The 24,030-nt window shown below is 45.6% G+C and overlaps 1 protein-coding gene across 3 annotated transcripts in view; it reads left to right on the plus strand.

Moving 5' to 3' along the window:
• Positions 1 to 13,255: 13,255 nt before the first annotated feature.
• Positions 13,256 to 24,030, plus strand: part of CABP1 (calcium binding protein 1) — a 29,582-nt gene continuing 18,807 nt past the window's right edge. Inside the window, exon 1 of one of the 3 annotated variants that reach the window (XM_051972948.1) lies at positions 13,256 to 13,376. In XM_051972948.1, the coding sequence (XP_051828908.1) occupies positions 13,353 to 13,376 (24 nt within the window). In that variant the 5' untranslated portion in view covers positions 13,256 to 13,352. Of the gene's footprint in view, positions 13,377 to 23,649; positions 23,911 to 24,030 lie in introns of those variants that run through there. The other 2 variants (XM_051972947.1, XM_051972949.1) reach the window with 2 other exon arrangements.

Raw genomic sequence — 24,030 nt, forward strand, 5'->3', positions numbered from 1 at the left:
AGAGAGAGGAATGGAATAACTAATGGGTGTAAATAGATCAAATGAAGAGTTTTGGAGAATGAGGAGATGGGGCATGTTTATAAGTAGGGGAGAAGCCAGTTCACAGGGAGAGATTGAAGATAAATGAAAGAGGGACAGGGAGGTGATGCAGTGGGTAGAGGATCAGCCCTGAAGTCAGGAAGACCTGGGTTCAAATTTGACCCCAAAACATAACACTTCCTGGCTGTGTGACCCTGGGCAAGTCACTTAACCCCAATTGCCTCAGGGGGAAAAAAGATAAGGAAAGAATGGAGATGATAGGATAAAGAGGGATCAGCTCTGGCAAGAAAGCCCACCTCATCTTGAGAAACAAAGTGAAAGCAGAGATAGTAGAGTGATTGGTAATGAAGAGGAGGAGAGAAGAGAGAGCTTGTGAAGAACGGCCTTCACTTTTTTCAGTGAAATGTGTGGTAAGATTCTCAGCTGAGAGGGTGGGAAGAGGGGTAACCATGGGAGATTTAAGGAGGAATAAAAAGTTTTGGATAAGCTACTCTGGTGAGTGGGATGGCAAGTCAATTAGGGAGATGTAAAAGGATTGCCTCTTCCCCCCTTCTTCAATAGTATTTTATTTTTTCTAAATTACATGTAAAAATAGTTTTTAACATTTGTTTTTTATTTTTTTTATTATAGCTTTTTATTTACAAGATATACGCATGGGTAATTTTTCAGCATTGACCCTTGCAAAACCTTTTGTTCCAAATTTTCCCCTCCTTCCCCCCACCCCTTCCCCTAGATGGCAGGTAGTCCAATACGTGTTGAAAATGTTAAAGTATATAACATTCATTTTTGTAAAACTTTTTGTATTCTAAATTTTTCTCCCTTCTCCCTTACCTCCCCCCTCCCCAAGACAGCAAGCAATTGAATATAGGTTAAATATATGCAAAAGGCTTGCCTTTTAAATCAAGCTCACTTCTATATGCATTATCTTTATAGTTAAAAAGATGGTATCACTAACTATGATGGACTTAGCTCTTCTCAGCTTCTTAGCATCTTAGCTCGATGATCCAAGGCAATTCCAATAAAATTTGGATAGAAAATGCCATCCTCATCCAGAGAGGAACTATGAAGACTGAATGTGGCTCAAAGCTTACTGTTTTCACTTTTTTTCTTTCTCATGTTTTTTCCCCTTTTGTTCTGATTTTTCTCTCCCAACATAACTCATAGAGAAATATGTAAGAAATGAATGTACATGTATAAACTACAATTTTTTTTAAAGGAAAAAAAAGGGGGCAGCTAGGGGTGCAGTGGATAGAGCACCAGCCCTGAAGGCAGGAAGACCTGAGTTCAAATCTGATCTCAGACACTTAACACTTCCTAGCTGTGTGACCTTGGGCAACTCACTTAATCCCAGTTGCCTCAGTAAATTAAAAAAAAAAAAAAAGATGATATCACAAAAACCCCACTGAGTTTAAAGTCATAGATTCTGGATTCAAATCTAGACTACTACGTATTAGCTGTACAATCTTGGGGATGCCATTAAACCTTTAGTAGCCTCTGTAAACTTATTTGCAGAATAAAAGGGTTGGACTGTAGTGATTCTTCAAAACCATTTCTGGCTTTATTCAAAAATGATCCTGAAATTAATCTCACTTGTATGAAAATCTACATCCCAAAGATAAATGTTGGAGGGGAAAACTGAGACACTAATGCATGTTTGGTGGAGTTGTGAACCATTCTGGAGAGCAATTTGGAACTATGCCCAAAGAGCTATCAAACTGCCATACTCTTTGATCCAGCAGTGAATCTACTGGGTCTCTACTCCAAAGAAATCATAAAAGTAGAGAAGGACCCACATGTGCCAAAAAATGTTTGTAGCAGCTAGTTTTGTGGTGGTAAAGAATTGGAAAACGAGTAGATATCCATCAATTGGGAAATGGCTCAATAAATTATGGTATATGAAAGTAATGGGATATTATTGTTCTATAAAAAATGATGAACAGGCAGATTTTAGAAAGGCCTGGAAAGATTTACAAGAACTGATGCTGAGGGAAACAAGCAGAACCAGAACTACAACATACACAGTAACAGCAAGATGGTGCAATGATCAACTCTGAAAGACTTGGTTCTTTTCAGTGGCTCGGTGATCCAAGGCAATCCCAATAAATTTTGGATAGAAAAAGTCATCTATATCCAGAAAGAAAACATGGAGATTGAATGTAAATCGATACATGCTATGTTCACTTTTTTTTCTCTTGTGATTTTTTTCCCTTTTGTTGTGATTTTTCTCTCCCAATATGATTCATAAATGCATATTTAAAATTAATGTACATGTATAACCAAAAAATAATAAAACAATTAAGAAAAGAAACTCTACAGCTCAGATTTGATCATTACCAAAACAGGTTTTACAAATCTGAATTAGATCAGATCTCTAAAGTGCTATGATGGCCTTTGAAAAGGGAAATGAAAAGGAATGAGTATTATTGCAATATTAAACAACCAATTTTTAAAAATCAGCAGGGATGCCTAGAACAATAGTGAGCACATAGTAGGTGCCAAATGCTTGTTGAATTAATGAATTACTCTTTTTTCTATAGTTGTTATATATATGTTATATAGTTGTTTCTATAGTTGATTTAATGGCTAGAACCTATAGACCTCAGTCACTTATGATAGAGTTCATAAATTATAGAGTAAAGAATCTCATAGCTACAATAATCTGACTTTCTCAATTAGAGTAAAATTTGTTTTATAGTACATGTAAAATATCTAGCACCTACTTAGAGCTCTAGGCTGTGGGAAAGACTACTTTGAGTTTCAAAACAGTGTTTCCCTTCTTTAAATTCAAGTTAGTACTCTGGATAGGTGACCCATATCCTAGAACAGCAGCTCTGGAGTTACACCATTAAAGGTCAATCATGGGATCATTTCTCCTAAGTCACTCTCTTTAGCTCCTTTCCCCACCTAAGATGCTTGAGAACAATAGAATATTGTTTATGTCTAGTTTCTGACAGAAAAAGTTAAAGGATATTCAGATCTCTTGTATAAACACTTAGACTAACAGTATAATGAATATGGTAGGCTTTATTTAAAAATACAACTCAGGAAGAACTTAGCATCTGAACCCATATATAGTTAAAAAAAACAACCCAAAAAACTGCTTCATCTCCCCAGGAACCTACACATTCATTGTAGGAGAGGGCAATAACATTGATATAATGACTACTGTGTGCCAGACACTTTAGAAATCTTTTCTCCTTTGATCCTCAGAACAATCCTGAGAGGTAGGTGCAGCTAGCCCCACTTTACAGTTGAGGGAACTGAGGCAGATAGAGGGTGAGTGTGTTGCCCAGCTAGCGAGTGTCTGAGTCCAAATTTGGACTCAGCAGAACAAAGAGAACATTGTACACAGTAACAGCCAGATTATGAGATGATCAATGTGATGGACTTGGCTCTTCTCAGCACTGCAGTGATTCGAGACAATTCCAATAGACTTGGATGGAAAATGCCATCCACCTCCAGAGAGAGGACTATGCAGACTGGTTGTGGATCAAATATTTTTCACCTTTTTTGTTTGTTTGCTTTTTCTTTCTTGTGTTTTTTTCCCCCTTTTGGTCTGATTCTTCTTGCACAACATGACAAATATTAAAATATGTTTAAAAGGATTGTACGTGTATAACCTATATCAGATTGCCTGCTGTCTTGGGGAGGGGAGGTAAAGGAGAGAGAGAGAAATTTGGAAAACCAAGGCTTACAAAGATAACTGTTGGAAATTAAAAAATAAACAAACAAATGAATAAATAAAGAAAAACTGGGATTCAGGACTTTCTGATGCCGACTCCATCACTTAGGTGTCCCTGATAAAACTCAAGGAAGAGCAAGGACTGAGTTTATACTTCCACGTACTGCCTTCATCTCTTGTTCCTCGGCTTCTTTTAGCTCAGAACTTCTTGCCTTGGTCCACACACTTAGCACTGCCTTTTTAATCTCGGAGATATCCAACTCTTATCTATCACAGTATCAGCCTCTGGACTTGCAGTCACATCAGGCTCCTCTTCAGGGACTCAGACTCTGTGCTTCTGATAGACTTACACCTCTCTTTTTTCCTGGCTTTTTGTGAGAGAGAAATAATTCATTTGGACTCCTACTCTATTCCAATCAGTATTAAGCAATTTGATAGAATCCTATCAAAGTTCTGCATCTAAGGCCCCAGAAGACCCTCCACTGTTGTTTTGCCTTGTCATGGCGACCAAGCCCAGCGGGGAAGAGCTCACAAGCTAGGAAGTCCACCTGAATATTTTTCAACCTATGGTTTAATTACCTGTCCAGTAGGACCAGATGACCATTTTATGACCACTTAAGTCACTGATAGCTTGTATCATTTCCTCCTGCCCAAATTAAGGAGAAACCTATCCATCTTATATGGAAATATTCCTTACTTCACCTAACTTGTGACTCTGTTGAAATAATTTTGTTTATTTTAGCTTATGTATCACAGGTCAATCAGTAGAATTATCTTGAATTTGATATAGTTTTTCTGAAATAATTGGATATCTAGCTCTATAAAATTAGGGCCCCGGGAGGAGGAGGCCTCTCAGATTATGAGCAAGATCTGAGATTCCCTTCATTAGAAAGGACTGTGGAGCCTTTAATAAAGTGGCTCAGAGCTGTCTCAGTTTCTTTTAATGTAGGTTTTAATCTTCACATTTTCATCCTCAGAATCTCTCTGAATTCTGCTCCTGGGCTCCCTTTTAAAATGGGACTCCCAGAGTGCATGATTGCTACCACCCCCACCATTTACTACTGCTGCTGCTATCACTGCTCCAACTACCACCACAACTAAATGATCTCTAAGTTTTCTTTTAGGCCTAGAGCCTATTATCTGGCTTCGGATAGAATAACATCTTTATCATATCTTTCAATATTTAACTTAGGAATTCTTCATCTTTTTGGTGTCCTGGGACTCTTCAGTGAAGTTTTCTCAGAATAATGGTTTTAAATGCATGCAATAAAATACAAAGGATTACAAAGGAGACCAATTATATTCAAGTAGAATTATTAAAATACATATTTAAAAATTCATGGAGCTTATGGTATGAATCCTTGTGCAATCTATCTTTATTTTTGTTTCTTTTTGCTGAGGCAATTGGGGTTGTGACTGGTCCAGAGTCATACAGGTAGGAAGTATGAAGTGTCTGAGGCCAGATTTGAACTCAGGTCCTCCTAACTTCAGGGCTGGTGCCCTCTCCACTGCACCATCTTGCTGCTGCCATTTACCTTTATTTCTTTTTTTCCTTTTCAATAATCTTATGCTCTGGATAGGGTGGATGACTCAACAAGTAGAAAGAGTGATGAACTGGGAATCAAAAAATCTGGACTCAGCTTCCAGTTTTGCTGTATATTATCTGTATGATCTTAGGAAAGTTGCTTCCCCACTTCTGGATCTTAATATCCCCCTCTTAAAATGAAAAGCTTGGACTAGGTAATCTCGAAGATCCCCTCCACCATAAATCCTGTGTTCTTCACTGGTCATTCCCAGGCATCCTACTATGACACAACACTCTCTTTTGTCTTCTCAGTCCTTTGTTTACTGATCCTCTGCCAAGGATTCTACACTCTACTTCCTATCGAAAGTCAACATTATGGGTGTGAGGCAATGGGAAGGGGAAGGAAAAAATAGATTTTCATTGATTGGATTTTGTTTAAATAAATAAAAGCACTTGGATGAGTTGGGAGTCACCTACTACAATCTTTTGGTAAGATGAAGTACTTCTATTCTATTAGCTATCTTGCCTGACAGAGCTATGGCACTTCCATGTAACCTATCTCTGCCTACTAAGGGCCTCCGGGATCTGCCACCCACTCCAGTGCTTCACCCTTAGAATCTGCAAACATTTTCATCTGCTCCATAGCAGATGTACTTTTCCCTCCTCCCTCTCTTAAAAGTACCTTTCTTGAGAAAAATATTTCCATCTTTCATTTTAGGTCCAGATCTGAAGCCAATTCTCTGTTTCCCTTAGTTGGAAACTGATTGTATCTAACATTCAGTTATTTGTGCAGAACTAGAGGGCAAATATAAGAAGCAATAGAGAAAACAAAGAACCATAGAGAAAAGGCCCAAAGGAATAAATTTAAATTTGATAAACAGAAAAACTTCCTCATGTCTGAGTCTGGGGGACTGGACTGTCCCCCAGAAAGAGTGTCTCCCTATTACTGGTCATCTTCAAGCAAAGACTGGACATACCCTTGTCAGGCGTACTGATTATTTTTCGGTTATGGATTGTACTGAATCAGGTTCTGGAGGTCTGTATGAATTTTCACTGCATCCGTGCATCTTATATCCTGGATTAGATTGTAAGCCCCTGAGGTCAGCCCTTTTATTTATTTATTTTTTTATCTTATTTCTCTAAATATGAAAGAAATCCCTCATCTCCCTAGGCACAGCGCCTTGCCTGGGAAGAGTACGTTATATATTCACTACATGTTTGTGGAATCAAAGCATCACTTAACAAGCATTTTATTAAAAGTGGGAAGTGGTAGCCATAATGGAGAAATTAATGACGAGAATGGCTAACATTTATATAACACTTTAAGATTTGCTAAATGCTTTATTCATGTCTTCTCGTTTTATCCTTACAACAACCTCGGGAGATTAGATATTATTTTTATCCCCATTTAACAAATGGAGCCGCAGCAAGGCAGGTTAACTAGAAGGACCGTTGATACAAAACACACACATCTGTAGACATAAACACACACACACATAGATATGGAAATAGGCCCACTTTTATGTACACATTAATTTTACTTGGGAGTGAGCGTTTTTATTCTATTATCTCTATTTTCTTTGCCTTGTGGATTAAAAAAATAACTACACTGGGCCAAAGGAGTGCACGTGCTCAAAGCTGGGTCTTCTGAGGGATTCCTTCCTTCTGGTCCCTCTGTCCGGTGTCACATTTTAACTGATCCTGCGGGGTGACTTCCCGCACTCTCGGGGAGGACTGGATGCACCGGCCGGGACACGGGATTGGGAACAGCGCCTGCGTCCGCTCCCCAAGGTAGCATTGCCACGAGGAACTGAATGGAATGTCACGTGCACGTCCTCTATTCCCGGGCTAATGAGGTCCTCCCGGAGCAGCCAGGGACAGGTCTCCGTTTGTGACTTGTTTCTGACACCGAACTGAGCAGATCAATGTGTTCCATTTGTTTTCTCTGGGAAAACAACCCTTAAGGATGTTACATAATCTCATCTTCGTGCCTCGCTGGTTTGTTCTGTCCTCCCGAGGAATCGGCAGATGGTGTCGGTGCAGAGGCTCGCGGAAGGGGTTGGGGGCCCTCCGGAGAGGGGGCGCTGGCTGGGGCCCCTCAGCTTCAGGACGCATGCGGGGAGCGGGAGGCTGAGGGCCGAGGGCCGACGCTGGAGCTGGGGGGAACGAGGCTCTGTGCGTCCCCTCCTCGTGGCTCCCCAGGTCTTAGCCCCCCTCGTTTCCTTGTTGCTGGGTTACACGCAGCAGTCTCGGGGCTGAGGATCCCCGAGCCAATTTCCCGAGCAGGTCCCTTGATCCCTTGCGGTCCACAAGGTGAGTCACACACCTGCAGGATGACTGGCCCCGGGGCAGAGCTGTACATTTCACCGGGCCGCACCTTTAGGTCAGTGATGTCACTCCTGCGGGAGAACGGGAGTCCATTCCAAGGACTTGCTAATGAGGAGCCAGCGTCCTAGCAGCAGAGCCCCAGGACTGCAGCCCAGACAAATGAAGCGCCCTGCCTGGGATGGAGGAAGGCTGGCTCATAAATAAACAGCGCTCGGCTAATAATAATAGCTAGCATTTATACAGAGTGCTTAATAATGCATTAGGTTCTCATAACAACCCCGTGAGGTAGGTGCTATTATTATCCTCATTTACAGATAGAAATTATCCAAATGGCTCCATTTCTAGAGTGCTTACTATGTGTCAGGTACTCTGCTAAGTGCTTTACAATTATTATCTCATCTGATCCTTAGAACAACCCCGGCTTGGAAGGGATGTTTTAATCCCTATTTTACAGACAAGGAAAACTGAGGCAAACTGGGATTAAATGATGTGGCCCGGGATTACCCGCTAGGGAGTGTCTGAGGTAGAACTGGAACAGAAATCTTCATTTCTTCAAGCCCGAGACAATAACCACTGTACGGACTCCCGACTCTACCCAGAACCCTCAGAGATCAAGCGCTAAGATTTGTCATGAATCCCACAGCCTTAAACTAATGGCTGTTGCAAATGCCCTGTTGCGAGTTCTCACTCTAATATTTCTCCCTCCACTCCCCGAGCAGGCAGGGAGAGCTTCATCTGCAGTACCCACTCAGTTTCTGACAGCGCCGTACTCAGTAGGTCTGCTCAGTATAGGGCCGGGCAGAGCTCCAACTGCCACAGATGTAACCGCCCTGCTCACAGACTGCATTGTTGGCTGACTCTAATTTTGGATGAAGTCTACAGTCAATTACACACAGAACCCTCTTGCCTATGGAAATAAGATGGCTGGGTTCGAGGGGTGAAGTGCAGGCTTGGACACTCAGTGTTCATTTAGGGATCCAAAGGACGGTGTCCATTTGGCAGGGTTGGAAATAATCTAAGGAAAAACACATCTCAAGGTTCAGCTAAGCTGATGATCGTTTTGCCAGATCAAAAGAGAAGCCTGGGATTTGTGATTTTGGGATTTTTTTTCCTATTATGATAACAGTATTTCAATATAGTTGTTTTTCTTTCTAATATTCTCTCTTTTACGTGTTCTTTTAAGAAGAGGTAGGTAGACTTCACCAGATTGTCAAAGGAGTCCATAGCAAAAAAAAAAAAAAAAAAAAAAAAAAAAAAAAAAAAAAAGGTGAACAATTCCTGACAGAGGATGTGTCTATGAAATTTAAGATTTTTTTGCTATTTTTAATTCATCTGAACATTAGGGGAAGGCGGGAAGTCAAGGAAACTGGAGAAGCCTGAGAGACACAGATACTTCCCTTTTCTAGGCTCCTTGCTACTTTGCTGTGTGACCTTGGAAAGCTCACAGATGCTCTGAGCTGCCTTCTCCTCATCTCTATAAAGGAGGCACCAAGGCAAGAAGCCTTTCAGTTTTAGCTCTGCAAATTTTTAGTTGTCTCTCATCGAATAGAAATTGTTTATGAATGTGTGTATGTTTTTTGTTGCGTTGTGTACTGCCCGTCTGAACGTGGGCATGTGTGGAGTTGGGAACATTAAAAGGGTGGGAGTTAGGTGGGTGCACATGAAAGCAGAATTCTAGAAATTTGAGAATCTGTCAACTTTTTGCTAAGGAAATCTAAATTTGTCGCTTTGGATGCCATCCTGCCCAGCTGCTAGCACAAAGCCTGGAAGATGACCATTTTCCCCCTTTCATCGCGACCTCAGGAAGCTAGAAAATTCAATCCAGATTAGGAAAAGAGAGGGAGACTTTGAGGGAAGATAGCTGTGAGGTAAGGAGAAGGACTCTGTAAGCATCCCAGCATTCTGTCCTCATGGGGAAAACTGAGCTGTACCTGGGAGGACCCATATTCTAAGAGACCTTTGGATTCTGGACTTCCTGAAAGCAAGGATTGTGTGTTTTTTTCCTCTTCACATCCCCAACACTGAATCTGATATCATCTAAATCACAGGAGTCAGGAAGACCTGTGTTCAAGTCTCACCTCAGATACTTACTAGCTGTGTCACGGACTTTACCCTATTTGCCTCAGTTTCCTCATCTGTAAAAAATGAGCTGGAGAAGGGAATGGCAAACCACTCCAACGTCTTAGCCAAGAAAACCCCAAATGGAATCTTTAAAAATTGAACAGGCCTAAAAAAACAACTGAACCACAACAAAGAATAAATGGTGGGTGAATTTATTTTGAATTTCTTTTTTCAGTAGTGGTGAGTGGCTGTGGTTAGGGCAACTCTCCTTACAGTTAAAGAAACTGTGGAAACCAATGGAGTTCAAATCACAACTCTACTATTTACTTTCTATGTGACCCTGGGCACTTCACTTAAATCTCTGTGGGTCCCCATTTCCTCAAAACCAGGGGTTTTAAACCTGGGGTTTCATGAATCTATTCACAATCTTTGCCTATTACAGAAAAAGATATAGTTAGGGGTGAGATTCATATTCACAAAACACAGCAAAACTATTGGGCCATATTGGAAATCAATCTATAACCTTAAACTTAATAGTAACATAAGGCCAATTGAACCACTACTCTGAGATAATTGTATCCTTAATGGAGTCTCAGTCTTTGCTTCTTAGTTCTTGCCAGTATCAAGACTTCATGTTTCAGAAGAAATCAAGTTTGTTTGTTTGTTTTCTATTTGCCTGACATACTTTATTTTAAAAGCTACAAAAACCTCCTTTAGGTGGCACAGTGGATAGAGCACCAGCCCTGAAGTCAGGAGGACCTGAGTTCAAATCTAACCTCAGACACTTAAACACTTCTTAACTGTGTGATCCTGGGCAAGTCATTTTAGCCCCAGTTGCCTCAGGAAAGAGGGAAAAAACCCTCCTTCAGGAAAGTCTCTGCAAAGAGGTCCCTCTCTAGTTTACCATCCACAGAAACATTCTTGCGGACCTCCATCACTGCTTCATCTTTAGAAACACTAAATGATGCCAGTTTTCTTAAATTAAATAATCTCTATCTCCTTATAAAGTGAGGAGAGGAGAAATTAAGGTTAGAATCTGATCCTGAGGAGAGGAGAATATGGCAGGGAAAAAAAATGACCTAGACAAGAAAGACTGGAGAGTGAATTAATTTAGATTCCATCAAAGAAATGCTCAATTCTTTGTATATCCTGGGCTTTTAAAGGGATCTGTGCTGATTAGGGAATATGGCAAATGCTTGATTAGTAGCAGTAGCAAAGGAGAATTAGTGTTTAAATGAACTTAACAAGCTAGGTAGTCTTGGATAAAAGTAAGCATTTGAAAATTTTTGCCTTTAATCCTCTATTGCTCCTTCTGGGGGGAGGAAAGGTTCTTTTGAAAATGAGAAAGCCAGCCAGCCAAATATGACCTTATTCCTGGTAAACCTGATCATCTCAAAACAACCCATGCCCTTTCAAATGCCCATATGTGCCAGGCACACTTTCTAGACCGCCAGTCTCGTTTGGCATTGGAGCTATCGTAAGTCATGTGTTGTCGGGTTCATAATGGCAGGGCGTTTTTGCAGTAACCTTATTTTCCTTAGTGATCCCTCTTTTTGTGAGGTAACTCCCCCGTTTCCCTGTTGAAGTTCCTGGGGAAGTGGGGGGGGGACGACATGGTACAGACCAGGCAACTGGACTCTCGTTCATTAGTCCCAATGGGGACAAAATGATATTCCAATATTTCCAAACGAAGGGACAAGATTCTTGCCTCTTTACAGAAATTAAAACAGCCAACTGTGCCTAGGGAATCTTGACCAAGGTCATTCAGGGAGTTGGAGAAAGCAGGGAGTAAAGCACCCATTTAGCCCATCCAAACTCCTGAGGGATTGGAGCAAGATATTTTATAGAGAATGTACATTTGTTGTTAATCCTGACAGACTGATCACAACGGTGCTGCAGGCGGAACATTGATTGCTCCATCCATCCCCTGGGGTGAAGGGACTCTGTCCACCCTGCCTATTAGAAGCGACAGAACAGCCAGTGACCAGGGCAGTTAAGCTACAAGTCTGCTTTCCTCCTTTCTCTTCAGAGGGATTGAATTGCTATGACATGCAATTCAATCCCTCGCAACAGAAAGGGATGGTGAGTGGTGGAACAATTTCCCACACTTCCCTGCTCATTTAGCCCTAGAGGTAGCTAGTTTCCTAGGCCACTGTGCATTCAACTGAGCTGAACAGCTAGGAACAAACTACAATATTACTACTGGAGGGTTTCTTAGAGAATTTTAAGATCAGCTTCCTTTATTTTGAAGAGGAAGAGACCTGTGAACCGAGACAAATCATTTACCCTCTGTTTCCTTACCTGGGGAAGTTGACAGAGATGAACCCATTTGTCCAAGGTCATGCAGCCCAGGGAGAGCAGAGGCCTCCCACAAGGCTCCTGACTTTCCACTCTGATGCCCTATCAAGTCCCGGGTGCACAGGGTGAAAGGGTTTGGAGTTTCGAAATCACCTCTTCTAGCCTTGCTTGCATGTGACAACTGAAGAAGCCTCTGGCCCCGGAGGTGTAAGGGGGCCTGCCCGGGTCACACATGGGAAATACAAATCATAGGTAGCTGAAGTGGAATTCGAATCCGGCTCTTCAGAGCCAGCGCCTGCCCAGTTGGGCGCTAAAGGGCTCTCTGGCCGGCCAGAAGGCTACATTTGCAGGCTTGGCTCAGGGTTCGGGGGCAGAGCAGGGATGAGGCAGGGAAAGGGGTGGGGATGCCGCAGATGCCGCTGCCCGGGATGGGGCAGAGGAGGCACGACATATTCCTTCGTCAGGTCCGAGCCAGGGGCCCTGACCCAAGCGGACCGAGCTCCTTGGGCTGGGCTCGCGGCAGTTAAAGAGCCCGCTCTGCCTGCAGGGGCAGTCCCAAAGTAGGTGCCCTCCCTTCAGTGGGTGGGGAGGGGCCACCTGGGAGGGCATAAGGAGGGGGCGGCGGGGGCGGGGGAAGGCGGAGGGGGGAGTGCCACCTCCAGCCCCAGGCCCCTCCCTCCCCCCTCCCGCCCGGGCCCCCAGCCCGGAGCTGGGCTCTGCAAGCTGGGAGCCCGGGGCTCGGGGCGCAGAGGCTGCGCTGTCACATGGGCGGCGGCGGCGGTGGCGGCGGCGGCGGGGCGGCATTTAAGCGGCTGGGGGACGGCGCCCGCCTCCAGCGCGTCCTCTGGCTCGGCTCCCGCCGGGCGCCCCGGGCTCCGCCTGCGGGGGGTCCGCGCCGCGCCGCCCCCGCCCCTGCCGGGCCATGCGAGCGCGGGCACCGCCGCGATGAGCTCGTCCATTGCCAAGAGCGAGTCCAAAACGTCGCTGCTGAAGGCGGCGGCGGCGGGCGGGGGCAGCCGGGCTCCCCAGCGCTCCGCGGCGGCGGCGGGCGCGGAGCCCCGCCAGGGCCCGGCCCGGGAGCTGGGGCCGCACGGCCGCCGCCCCCAGCGCCTACAGCCCGGCTGCCCCGGGACGCCGCCGCCGCCGCCGCCCGGGGACCCCAGCTCGCGGAGGCCCCTGTGCAGACCGGGGCCGCGGGAGGACGGGACTCGGGGGAGCTGGCGGCGCCCCCCGGCCACGGGCAGCCGGGAGTCTCCGCCGCTGCCGCCACCGCAACCCCTCGGGCGGGATGGGGAGGAACGGGGGCTGTCCCCGGCGCTTGGCCTCCGGCAGCGCTCCCGGGAGTCCCTGCGGGCGGCCGGAGCCCGAGCCGGAGCCGCGGTGCCCGAGGCAGACCCGTTCCTCCACCAGCTGCGCCCCATGCTCAGTTCCGCCTTCGGCCAGGTAAGGGCCGCGCCCTGCACTCCGCCCCCAGCCCCGGGGTCGGGCAACGCTCCCCGCCCCCCACCTCCAGCCCGGGGTCACCCGGCCAGCCGGGCTTCAGCAACTCGCCGAGCGGGGGACCCGGGGGAGGGCAGGCTGGGGAGAGAGGGCTGGCGTCTCGGGGGGCAGAGACGCTGGAAACCGGCTGGCTCCGTCTCCGCGGCTTCGGGCGCGAGCGCCTCCCTGGCCCCTTGACGGTCCCCATCAGCTTTCCTGACCCGGCTAGACGTCCGGCGCTCTGGCCAGCTGTCCCCTCTTACTAATCGCGTCCGCTCGCCGTGCTTACTTCCCTCCCCTGGCCCGCGCTCCCTCCGGTCCCCCTCTCCCCTCCGCTGCGTCCCTTCCCAAACAGATTCAGCACCATCTGCGCTGTCCACTGCTCGGCTCGGAGCTGGCACAAAGCACCCGGCTCTCGGTTCTTGCCCTGCAGTGGAGTTGCCGCTCTCGTCCACTTCGTTTGAGGGTACCGAGACCCCTCGGTTGGCACTGGAGGGCTTCATCATGACTGCCAGCCCTGGAAACGGGACTTCGGGGTTCTGAGCATGCCTGGAGAAGCCGAGAGAAAGGGGGCCGACGCGAGAAAGGGGGACCGGGGTCAGAACCATGGCTGCTGGACTGTGTGGGACCTAGGGTCCGAGGCGGCGTCCAGGACAGGGTGAAAATAAAATTCCCTGGAGGAAGGGATTCCAGTCCCTCCGCCGGCCCGTCCACCTCACGCTATCGTAACCCAAAGGGACCGAGAGTTCGAATCAGTCTGGGAACTAACTGGGGGGCAAGTCTGGAAAAAGTGTCAAAGACAAGCAACTTAGACTGAGTTAGAATTTGTCGTCACAGAGTCTGGTGGCGGTGAGCACTGAAAAGCCAGAGCAAATGCAGCCAGGGAGAAAGAAGGGAAGGGAGAACGTCTGTCCGAGTATCCAGGAATATGGGCTCTGATAGGAGAGGTGGCAATAACTGGGCATCGTAGTGGTGGAGGGGGCTCAGGGAGGCGTTTGTGGGAGAATGGAAGGGAAACTCAGAAGCTTGGGCTTCGAAATTGTCTAGAAACGATGTCGGGGCTGGAGCTGGGGGAATATTGAAGGAACTGCAGCTTGACATATTGGATATCCCATTGGGACTGCAGCTAGGTCATTGGTTTTGAAGTGGCTTGTGGCAACATTGAATCCTAGCCCCATCTCCACTTGGATGAAGTCTGAATCCTAGGGTTGAAAAGGCCCTTTAGAGGTCATCTCAGCCATTGTCCTGCCTCTGAGCAGGACTACCGGGCAAAAAAGGTGTCCGTCTTTTGAAAATAGATCACCGGCATTAGCAGGGTGCAGTGGGAGGTCAATAGAATGGAGTGAGGTGTTGGGGGAGAAAGGAACAACTGAACTTCCCAGCAATCCTTGGGTTTTCTTTTTATTTTAAATGACTTTTTTTTTTTTGGTGGGGGGAGGGCTTTCTTTCAATCCTCTGAGTTTTGACTCAGGCAAAACTCTCACTGGTGCAGTAGTGAGATAGGATGCTGCTACAGTCAGGGGCAGGTTTGGGGATGCTGTCATCTGATGGCAGCATCCTGCCTGGGAGGGCATTCACTGGAGCTTGGATAAACCTTAGAGAGTGGTCTGAGAACAAGCTTTATCTCCAGCGTCCTAATGGTTTCATTTGAACTAAACCAAACGGGCTAGTTTCAGCTTCCCAGGTTCAGGTTCTACGACATATGGAAGTATCACTGGGACAGCAGGCTGGGCCGTGATATTGCACAACCCTTCTCCAAATGCTATTATGCAGCAGCTGATTATTGCAGAGATCTGACATTAATGCAGTAACACATTTCCCCAGATTGCAGCAGTGGCCCTTCACTTGGCTTTGGAGCGCAGTGGTGTGTTGATATATTCTTGCAGGGAGTTCTCTGGGTCATCAGGCTGCAAATGGCTCTCTGGGATGGTTATCTTGAGGGCAGGCTATGAAAGCTTCTGTGGTGATGGGCTGGCTCCAGGGAGAACCTTGCTGCAGTTAATTAATATGTCAGTGCAGGGGAAGTTTGTACGCCGCTAGTGCAGGATGTTGTGGGGGCAGGCTGTGATATCGGCGCATCAGGATATCAGGATCTCAGGGGCCGGGATGTGAGGATGTGGCCGAACAAGGATGCGGCATCCCAGAACCCCCCGGTTGTGCGGTTCTCTGCGGACCACTGACGCTGCTGTCGGTCTGGCTGTGTTTATTGACATGGAGTTCTATCTACAGTGGCTGTTCAGGGAAGCTCAGCTGGGTGATCACGATCTGCTTTCTGCTTTCTTAGCCCATAAACGAGGAGATTAATCCAGTGCAGTACCCTGCCAACCTTTCAGAAATGCCATGGGGGTCACTGGAGTCAGTGAAGCAAGAGCGCGTCCCATCAAATATTTAATACCTCCCTCTGGGAGCCTCTCTTGTTAACTGGGCTGTGGGCTTCAAAGTCTAGTTAATTTAAGGTTTACACCCTTAGGAGAATTCTTTTTTATAGAAAAAAATCATTTTTATAGAAAAAAAAAACCTTATTTGTTTGTTTCAGACCCTCCAGATCCCGGTCATAAAGAGAGCAATTATTCTTTCCTAACCTCTATTTGCCCTGGCCATTTCTCAGTGTCTATAGATGGAGCAGGGGCTCGGCAAAGTCAGGTTTGGATGAAATTCTGCGGAGGTGAATAAAGGAGGTAGAAAATATACTACCAAGTCTAACTCTATGGATTCCAGTTGGGAGGCAGGATGCTGATGGAAGCTTTTAACATCGACCTCTCCCTTTTACCTATTCATAATTACAGAGCCAGGGGGTTGCAATGAAGGGCCAACAATGAAAGTTAATAATAATGATGATGATAATAGCTAGCACTTAGGTTTGCAAGGTGCCTTACAAATATTATTTCATTTTATCCTGATAAGAGCCCTTGGAGTGCTATTATTATATCCATTTTCCAAGTGAGTAAATGGAGGCCGAAAGAAAGTGACTTACTCGGAATATATTGAACTCAGTCTTCTGAGGACATCTGCAAGATCTATCTTTTTACTTTTCTGGTTGTCAGTTTACTCATCTGTAAAATGGAAGTACAATATGGTATAATGAATACAGAACTGACTTCCTAGTCTCAGGAAGACCCACATCCAAAACCTGCCTTTAACAAACACTGGTAATGTCACGCTGGGAAAAACTGCTTACATTTTCCTTGCTTTAGGCTAGAGATACACACATAGCCTGCCTATGGGGAAAGACTGTGACATCGGAGCATCCTTGGGGCTAAGACTCCAGGACCAAGATATGGAGGACGCGGCCCCTCAAAATGGTTCCTGTTGGTAGGATTCAGAGAAGGTTCTTCCCTGGGGAGTTCTTTACCTGGATGAAATTATTGGTCTATCTCTATCTCTGCCCTTAAATGGGAATGACTGTCAACCCAGTATAGTGAACAGAATGTTGCAATTGGAGTCAGGAAGACTCAGTTTAAGATCTCGACTCAGATCCAAGGACTTTAGGGTCCCCTCTTTGATTTCAATTTCCTAATGGAAAAAGGGCTTGAATTCAAAGGCCTTCGAGGTCCCTTCCAGATTTCAATCTATGACTCTGAAAACTTGTCCTCATGGGGAATCAGTGTACTAATTATTCTAAGATGTGCATCCCACTGCAGCCAGATTCACAGCAGTGAAGGAACAAGCTCATCTACTTCAATAAGTCTTGTAAAGAGTGGGCTGTAATGGGGAGAGGAGACTGCCTAGCTCCTATTGTACTATCTCTCCTACCCTTGCTGGGGAAGGAGGCAGAGGAAGCTAGGTGGCAGAGTGGATAGTGCTCTGGGCCTAACTGGGGTTAGGAAGGTCCCAGTTCAAATTCTGTCTCTGATACTAACTGGGCAAATTGATAATTTATCTTCAGTTTACTCAGCTGTGCAATGGGAAAATAACAGGTACCTTCCTCTCAGGGTGTTGTGAGGATCAGATGAAATATTTGTAAAGCACTTAGGCCCAGAGGCTTACAAAGTAAACACTCATTCCCTTCTTCCTCCGACCTCCCCTAAAGGGAGCTGGCCTTCCATCCCTGCTGTAGGGATAGTGATGGGGTGAATCAAGGAAAAAGGCCAATCTCCTTTCTAATCAGTGGTGGATTTATCCTTCTAATCTCTCTGATCCAATTATTCATTTCTGATGTTCCTTAAACCTAATGGTTACTTATTGCCACAAATTGGGAGGAATTGGTTTCCCCCCTCAGCTAAAGACCTGCCCTTTCCCTTATCTGCTTTAAATAAATTCATTTCAATTTTATTCAATACACATTAGTGTAATGTATAGAATGCTGGATCTGGAGTCAGAAAGGACTGAATTAAAATCTTGTCTCAAATATTTATTAATTGTGTAATTTGTGGCGAGTCATTTTAACTTATCACTTTAATCATCTATAAAATAGGTATTAAGAGCACTTGCCTCACAGAATCATTATGAGAACCCCAAAAGATAACTTATGTAAAACTTGCTTTGCAAACCTTAAAGTGTCATCTAAATAATAGTTATTATTATTAGCCTTTCTACTTCAGCTTCCTTATTTGTAAAATTGGGGAGTCGAATCATATGGTTCCGAGATCTTTTCAAGCTCAAAACCTGTGATTTGTGATGTGAGCACCATTAGTAGCAAGCACAATGGGAAGCTCTAGAGTGAGGAGATCTGGGTTTAAGTTTAGCCATAAGCTTGATCTTGGACAAATCATCATCTCCTTTTTCTTCAACTATTAGAAAAAGAAAGAATGGGAGACAAGCTGCCTTCAGCTCTATAATGGGCTCCTGATCTTTAAAGCCAACTTTCCCTCCCTCCCCTTCACACACACACACACACACACACACACACACACATCCCTGAGCATCGGTTCTAGTAGCATGAGGTAATCTGGGTCTTTTTCCCACTTTTATCCCAACTTATCACCAGTGCTTTACTGACGAGGCTTAGCTGTTCTGTAGGGTTTTTCCTCCAGAGAAGCCTCCACAGCTCATGATTGGCCACTTTGTGCTTGAGTCACTTGGCACTGGGCCCCTTTTCTCCCCAAGGACAGAGGTACTTCCCCCAAGGTCAGCGAGCCGGTGTCTGGCTCAGGTCTGGCCTCCAGGGGGCAGGATCTACTGCAGTGGAGCTGGCCTGGGAGGGCCAAGAATGGTTTTGATGATTCTAAAGGAGGTGAGCCTTGGGGCCCTGAGGAGGACAGCAAGCTCACACTGGACCTGCCCTGTGGGATTAGGACAGAGTTTAGGAAGAGAAATGCTGCGGAGAGCAGGCAACACTCAGGCGAGCTACCAGAATCTTTTCTCCCTATAAAATGCACCTTAGGATTAAAAAAAAAAGTGAAAATACCATTTCTTTTCTTTCTTTCTTTCTTTCTTTCTTTCTTTCTTTCTTTCTTTCTTTCTTTCTTTCTTTCTTTCTTTCTTTCTTTCTTTCTTTCTTTCTTCTTTCTTCTTTCTTTCTTTCTTCCTTTTTCCTTCCTTCCTTCCTTCCTTTCTTTATCTCTCTTTATTTCTCTTTCTTTCTTTCTTTCTCTCTTTCTTTCTCTCTCTCTTTCTTTCTTCTTTCTTCCTTCTTCCTTCCTTCTTTCTCTTTCTCTCTCTTTTTTCTCTTTCTTTCTTTCTTTCTTTCTTTCTTTCTTCCCTTCTTCCCTTCTTCCTTCCTTCTTCCTTCCTTCCTTCCTTCCTTCCTTCCTTCCTTTCTTTATCTCTCTCTCTCTTTATTTCTCTCTCTTTCTTTCTTTCTCTCTCTTTCTTTCTTCCCTTCTTCCTTCCTTCCTTCCTTTCTTTATCTCTCTCTCTCTTTATTTCTCTCTCTTTCTTTCTTTCTCTCTCTTTCTTTCTTTCTCTCTTTCTTCCCTTCTTCCTTCCTTCCTTCCTTCCTTCCTTTCTCTCTCTCTCTTTCTTTCTTTCTTTTTCTTTCTCCTTCCTTCCTTCCTTTTCTCCCTCTCTCCCTTCTTCCTTCCTTCCTTCTTTCTCTCTCTCCCTCTTTCTATCCTTCCTTCCTTTCTTCCCTTCTTCCCTTCCTTTTTTTCTTCCTTCCTTCCTTCCTTCCTTCTTTCTTTTTCCTTCCTTTTATTATTTTTTAATAAATTAGATAGAGCACTATCTAAAATTTACAATTCTCAGGACCCTCATTTCCCTTTTTGGGAACTATATGATTTTAGGGCAGGTAGGCAACACTATAGTGCATAGGATGCCAAGTCTGAGTCAGGAAAACTTGAGTTCAAATCCAGCCTCAGACACTTACTACCTGTGTAACACTGAGTAGGTCACTTCACTCTGTTTACCCCAATTTCCTCATCTGTAAAATGAGCTGGAGAGAGAAATGGGAAAACCATTCCATTATTATTGCCAAGAAAGCCTTACTAGGTCCAGAAAGAGTCAGACACAATAAAAAAAAAAAGATTGACTTGTGATTGAAGCATCATAGGAAAGTTCATGTGGGGAAATTCTCTGTTCCACTGAAGACCTTGTTATTGGTTCTCCTCATTATCTGTTCTGCAATTTATAGCATTAAAGTTACCTAATTTGCTCAGGGCCACGGATCAATGAGTTGGATTTTAAACCCAGCTTTTTCTGACTCTTAGCCTGGTTTTCCACCCATGGTGCCAGAGAACTTAAATGATATGTTCAAAGTCATACTACCATAAGTGGTGAAGTCAGGATTTGAACTTAGATCCACCAAGTCCAAATCCATTTTCTGTCATTCCCTAAGGGCACCGTGCAACAAGAGAGCCATTTAATCATTTTTCTGTTGTTGTTTAAGGGATGTCCCATGGGATGGGAAAGAATTTGCCTTTCATAAATGCTTCCCTAGATTGATCCATGGTCCTTCATAAGTGTTTGCTCCACTAGAACAGTCTTCAAGAGCTTGGTTTGGCAGCCAGGAGATCTGAATTCAGAGGTCAACCCTGCCTGTTAGTAGCTTTGTGATCTCGGGCAAATCTTTTTGGGTCTCAGTTTCTCCTTCCGTAAAATGAGAGCGTGAGACTTGATGGTCTCTGAAGCCACATCCAGCCCTACCTCTAAATTCCTTCCAGTTGCTCCCTACTTTGATGACAAGATAAGATGGATCCCGGATTCATTGTTGTAAGTACTATGAGATGAGCCTCAGACCCCATGTCTCTAGACTTTTCAGTCACAATTATTAAGCACTTATTGAGTTCAAGACCTAGTATTAGTTTAGACTGAATAAAGGACAGAATTTCCAATTTTGGCAATAAGTTATTGAGCACCAAATCCAGCCAGGCACGCTGGCAAGCCGTAGTTTTACTTTCCAAGTGGAAAAACACTGGATTTGGGTTGAGGAACCGGTTTCAGGTTCAACTCTGATCCCTGATGCCTGTGAGACCCTGAACATCTTTGCCTAAGTATAATTATCCATCTGTCTGGCTTATTGAGGTTTGCAGAGTGGTTTACGATTAGACAATCAATCTTTTCATGGGCCAAAATGAACGGAGGTTGTGATATGTGAAGTGATGGGCCTCCGAGGTACCTCCGGTCCTAAATCCTGCAGAAGCTTGAGCTGGAGACCTTCACTTCTCCCCAGCCCGGTTCTCCTGGCAGGTGTTTCCCCTCTCTGCTTGGTTCCCTCTTCTGTCAGAGGAGTGATGGAGAGGGAGTACAAAGGACCCATCCAGACTAGCCTCTCTGCTCTTTTGTCATCCTCAGGACTTTCAACCACTAGGGAAGCTTTCCTCTCATTCTGAGCCTGTCGGCTTCTGATTCAGTCATTTTTCTGTTAGGGCGACCCAGCGCCTCCCCCTCTCAGGGGCTGGCTGAAACACTGAAGCCGAGGAACTCTCTTGATGAATGTCTCTGCTGTGACAGGGACCGAGCTCCCTAGAGCTGCCTCCTCACTTCCCACTCAGCTGCCAATGGTTCCTGGAGAGGTAGTGGGGAGGGGGGGCATTTTTCCTGGACCAGCTTCCATGGCGGCAGGGCCTCTGAGGAATCGCTGTGGATGTCTCCCTGTTTGACATTAATCTTAGCTGATGACAGCTGGTCGATATCCTCCAGGACCTTAAAGGCTCTGGGACCAGAGACATTGAAAGCTTGTTACCCTGCCCTTCCGGGCCCTCTGGGACAGCAGGTGGAACCCCAACCAATCCCATTCATCTTCAGGTACAAAGTGCTTGAGGAACAATTTATGTTCTACCATCAGAGCCGTGGTCCAGAGGAGCTGGACGCTTCCCTACAACATTTAGCCTGCCTGCTAAGGAGGCCTTGAAGAGGCAGGCAGGTGATTTACTCATTTAACCTTGGCCTGGCCCTGTGGTATCATAAGCCCTAATACGTGCTTTGGAACCAGCCAAAGGATCTTGATTTGACTTCTGGAGCCAACCCACTTGAAATAACCGTAAACCAAAGCAGGAAGGGACTGGGAGTAAGTAGTTTACCAACCCAAACACTCCCATCTCCATCGAGGTTAGAGCTGAGCAGACCAATCTGAAGAGCAGCTGGGCTCCAGCAGCCAGCTCCTCCGGAATCTCAGGGAGGAAGGAGTGCAGCAAGATGCGGACCTGGTTCTAGCTTCTTTGCCAGGGACAAGCACTCTGGGACATCCCTCTGTTTCCCTTGGTGACCACCAGGACACCCTGATGATTTGACTCCAGGTTTTACCTTCTGGCTGTACCAGCTTAATAAGAGCAAAACGAAATGAATGTGAATAAGAGGGAAGGAGGAAAATTGGATTCCAAGACACAGGACGTGGGCTCTGCCATGAGGAGATTATCCGGAAGAGTCACCAGCCTTTGCTTATAATGAGCTCACGGCTCATTGCAGGCTTTCTATTTTTTTTCTGTGTGCATGAGTGCTTGTGTTGTTGTACGTGCATGTACAAGCTCAGAAACTGGGTGATATGTTGGCTTTGGGGGCAGCGGGGACCTAAAGTAGCCAGATTCTGGAGGCTCCCTGTAGCACTGTTGTCCTAATTCCCATCTGCAGCTGCCATTCCAGATCCCTAGCACAGAGACAATCTCCCTGCAGATTTGTGGGGGGAGGGGGAGGGGAAGGGATGCAGCATTAATCTGATGTATATTATCCATCTACCTTCTCCAGCTTTCTCTGCTCTCACTCACTCAGTGGTTTTCTGAGCTAACTCCTCCCTCCTTCCTTTCAGTCTCATCAAGAAAGTGTACAGAAAGTAAAACACAAAAATAAAAACAAAAACCAGCCTTTAGAAAAGCACAAATCAGAAAGCAGGGAGAGAGAGAGAGAGAGAGAGAGAGAGAGAGAGAGAGAGAGAGAGAGAGCGAGAGCGCACAGACAAAGAGAGAGAGAGAAAAAGGAAAGGGGGAGAGAGGTGGGAGAGAGAAAGGAGAAGATACAGGGATAGAAGAGAGAAAAGAGAGTGACAGGGAGAGAGACAAAGAGGAAGAGGGAGAGAAGAGGGAAAGTGAAAAAGAAGAGCAGGGGAGAGAGGGGAAAAGGGAGAGAGAAAGAAAAAGAAGGAGAAGAGAAGATACAGGGATAGAAGAGGGAAAGGAGAGTGGCAGAGAGAGAAAGAGAGCCAAAGAGAGGAAGAGAGAGAGGGAATGAGAAAAAGAAGAGCAGAGGAAAGAGGGGGAAAGGGGGAGAGAAAGAAAAAGGAGAAGATACAGGGATAGAAAAGAAATAGGAAAGTAATAGAAGAGATACAAAGAGAGGAAGAGGGATAGAGGGAATGGGACAAAGAGAAAAAGGGGAGACAGAAAAAAGGGAGAAATGAGGAGAAAATATAGGCATACAAGGGAAACAAAGAGAGGAAAAGGGAGAGAGGGAATGAGAAAAAGAAAAGAAGAGAGGAGAAAGAGGAAAAAGAGAAAGGAGAAGAAACAGGGATAGAAGAGAGAAAGGAGAGTAACAGGGAGAGAGACAAAGAGAGAAAGAAGGAGAGAGGAAACAAGAAAAAACCGAAGAGAGAGGAAAACAGGAAAGGAAGGAAAGAAAGAAAAACGATAAAGAGAAGAGAGAAAGAAGAGAGTGAGAGAAAAAGGGGGAAAAGGGAGGGAGGGCGAAAAAAGTATTGAGAAAGGAGAGGAGGGAAGAGAGATTTGGAAAGAAGAGAGGAAGGGAGAGAGAAGAACAGGGGAGAGAGAAAGAGAAAGAAGATTCAGAGTAGAAGAGAGAGGAGAGAGACAGAGACAAAGAGAGTAAGAGAAAAAGGGAGGGCGGGAGAAAGAAAGATATTGAAGAGGGGGAGGGAGGGAGAAAGAGAGAGAGAGAGAGAGAGAGAGAGAGAGAGAAGAGAGAGAGAGAGAGAGAGGAGAGAGATGAGACGGAGAAGGAGCAGGCGCAGGAGAATACATAAGTGAGCCCTGGTGGGAAGAGGCTCGGCTAAGTTGGAGCAGGAGGCTGGGAGGGCTGGCTGTGACCACTTGATCCCCCATCCCCTCCAAGAATCTCCTTCATGGATTCTGGTACCTCCAGACCCTTGTGATCCAGTGCCCCGGGGAGGCAGTCTCAGCATATTATGGGCAACTGTGTGAAGTCTCCCCTGAGAAACCTCTCCAGAAAGGTAGGTGTGGAGTCGAGGAGATCCGGGGTTCCCCCGGCCGGCCACCTCAGAGGCTGAGGAGAGATGGGATGCGAAGGGAGGAGGATCCAAGTCTCGCTAAACCCCGGTTCTCCATCCCAC

Source organism: Antechinus flavipes, chromosome 1 (assembly GCF_016432865.1).
Source record: "Antechinus flavipes isolate AdamAnt ecotype Samford, QLD, Australia chromosome 1, AdamAnt_v2, whole genome shotgun sequence".
Classification (NCBI taxonomy): Eukaryota; Metazoa; Chordata; class Mammalia; order Dasyuromorphia; family Dasyuridae; genus Antechinus; species Antechinus flavipes.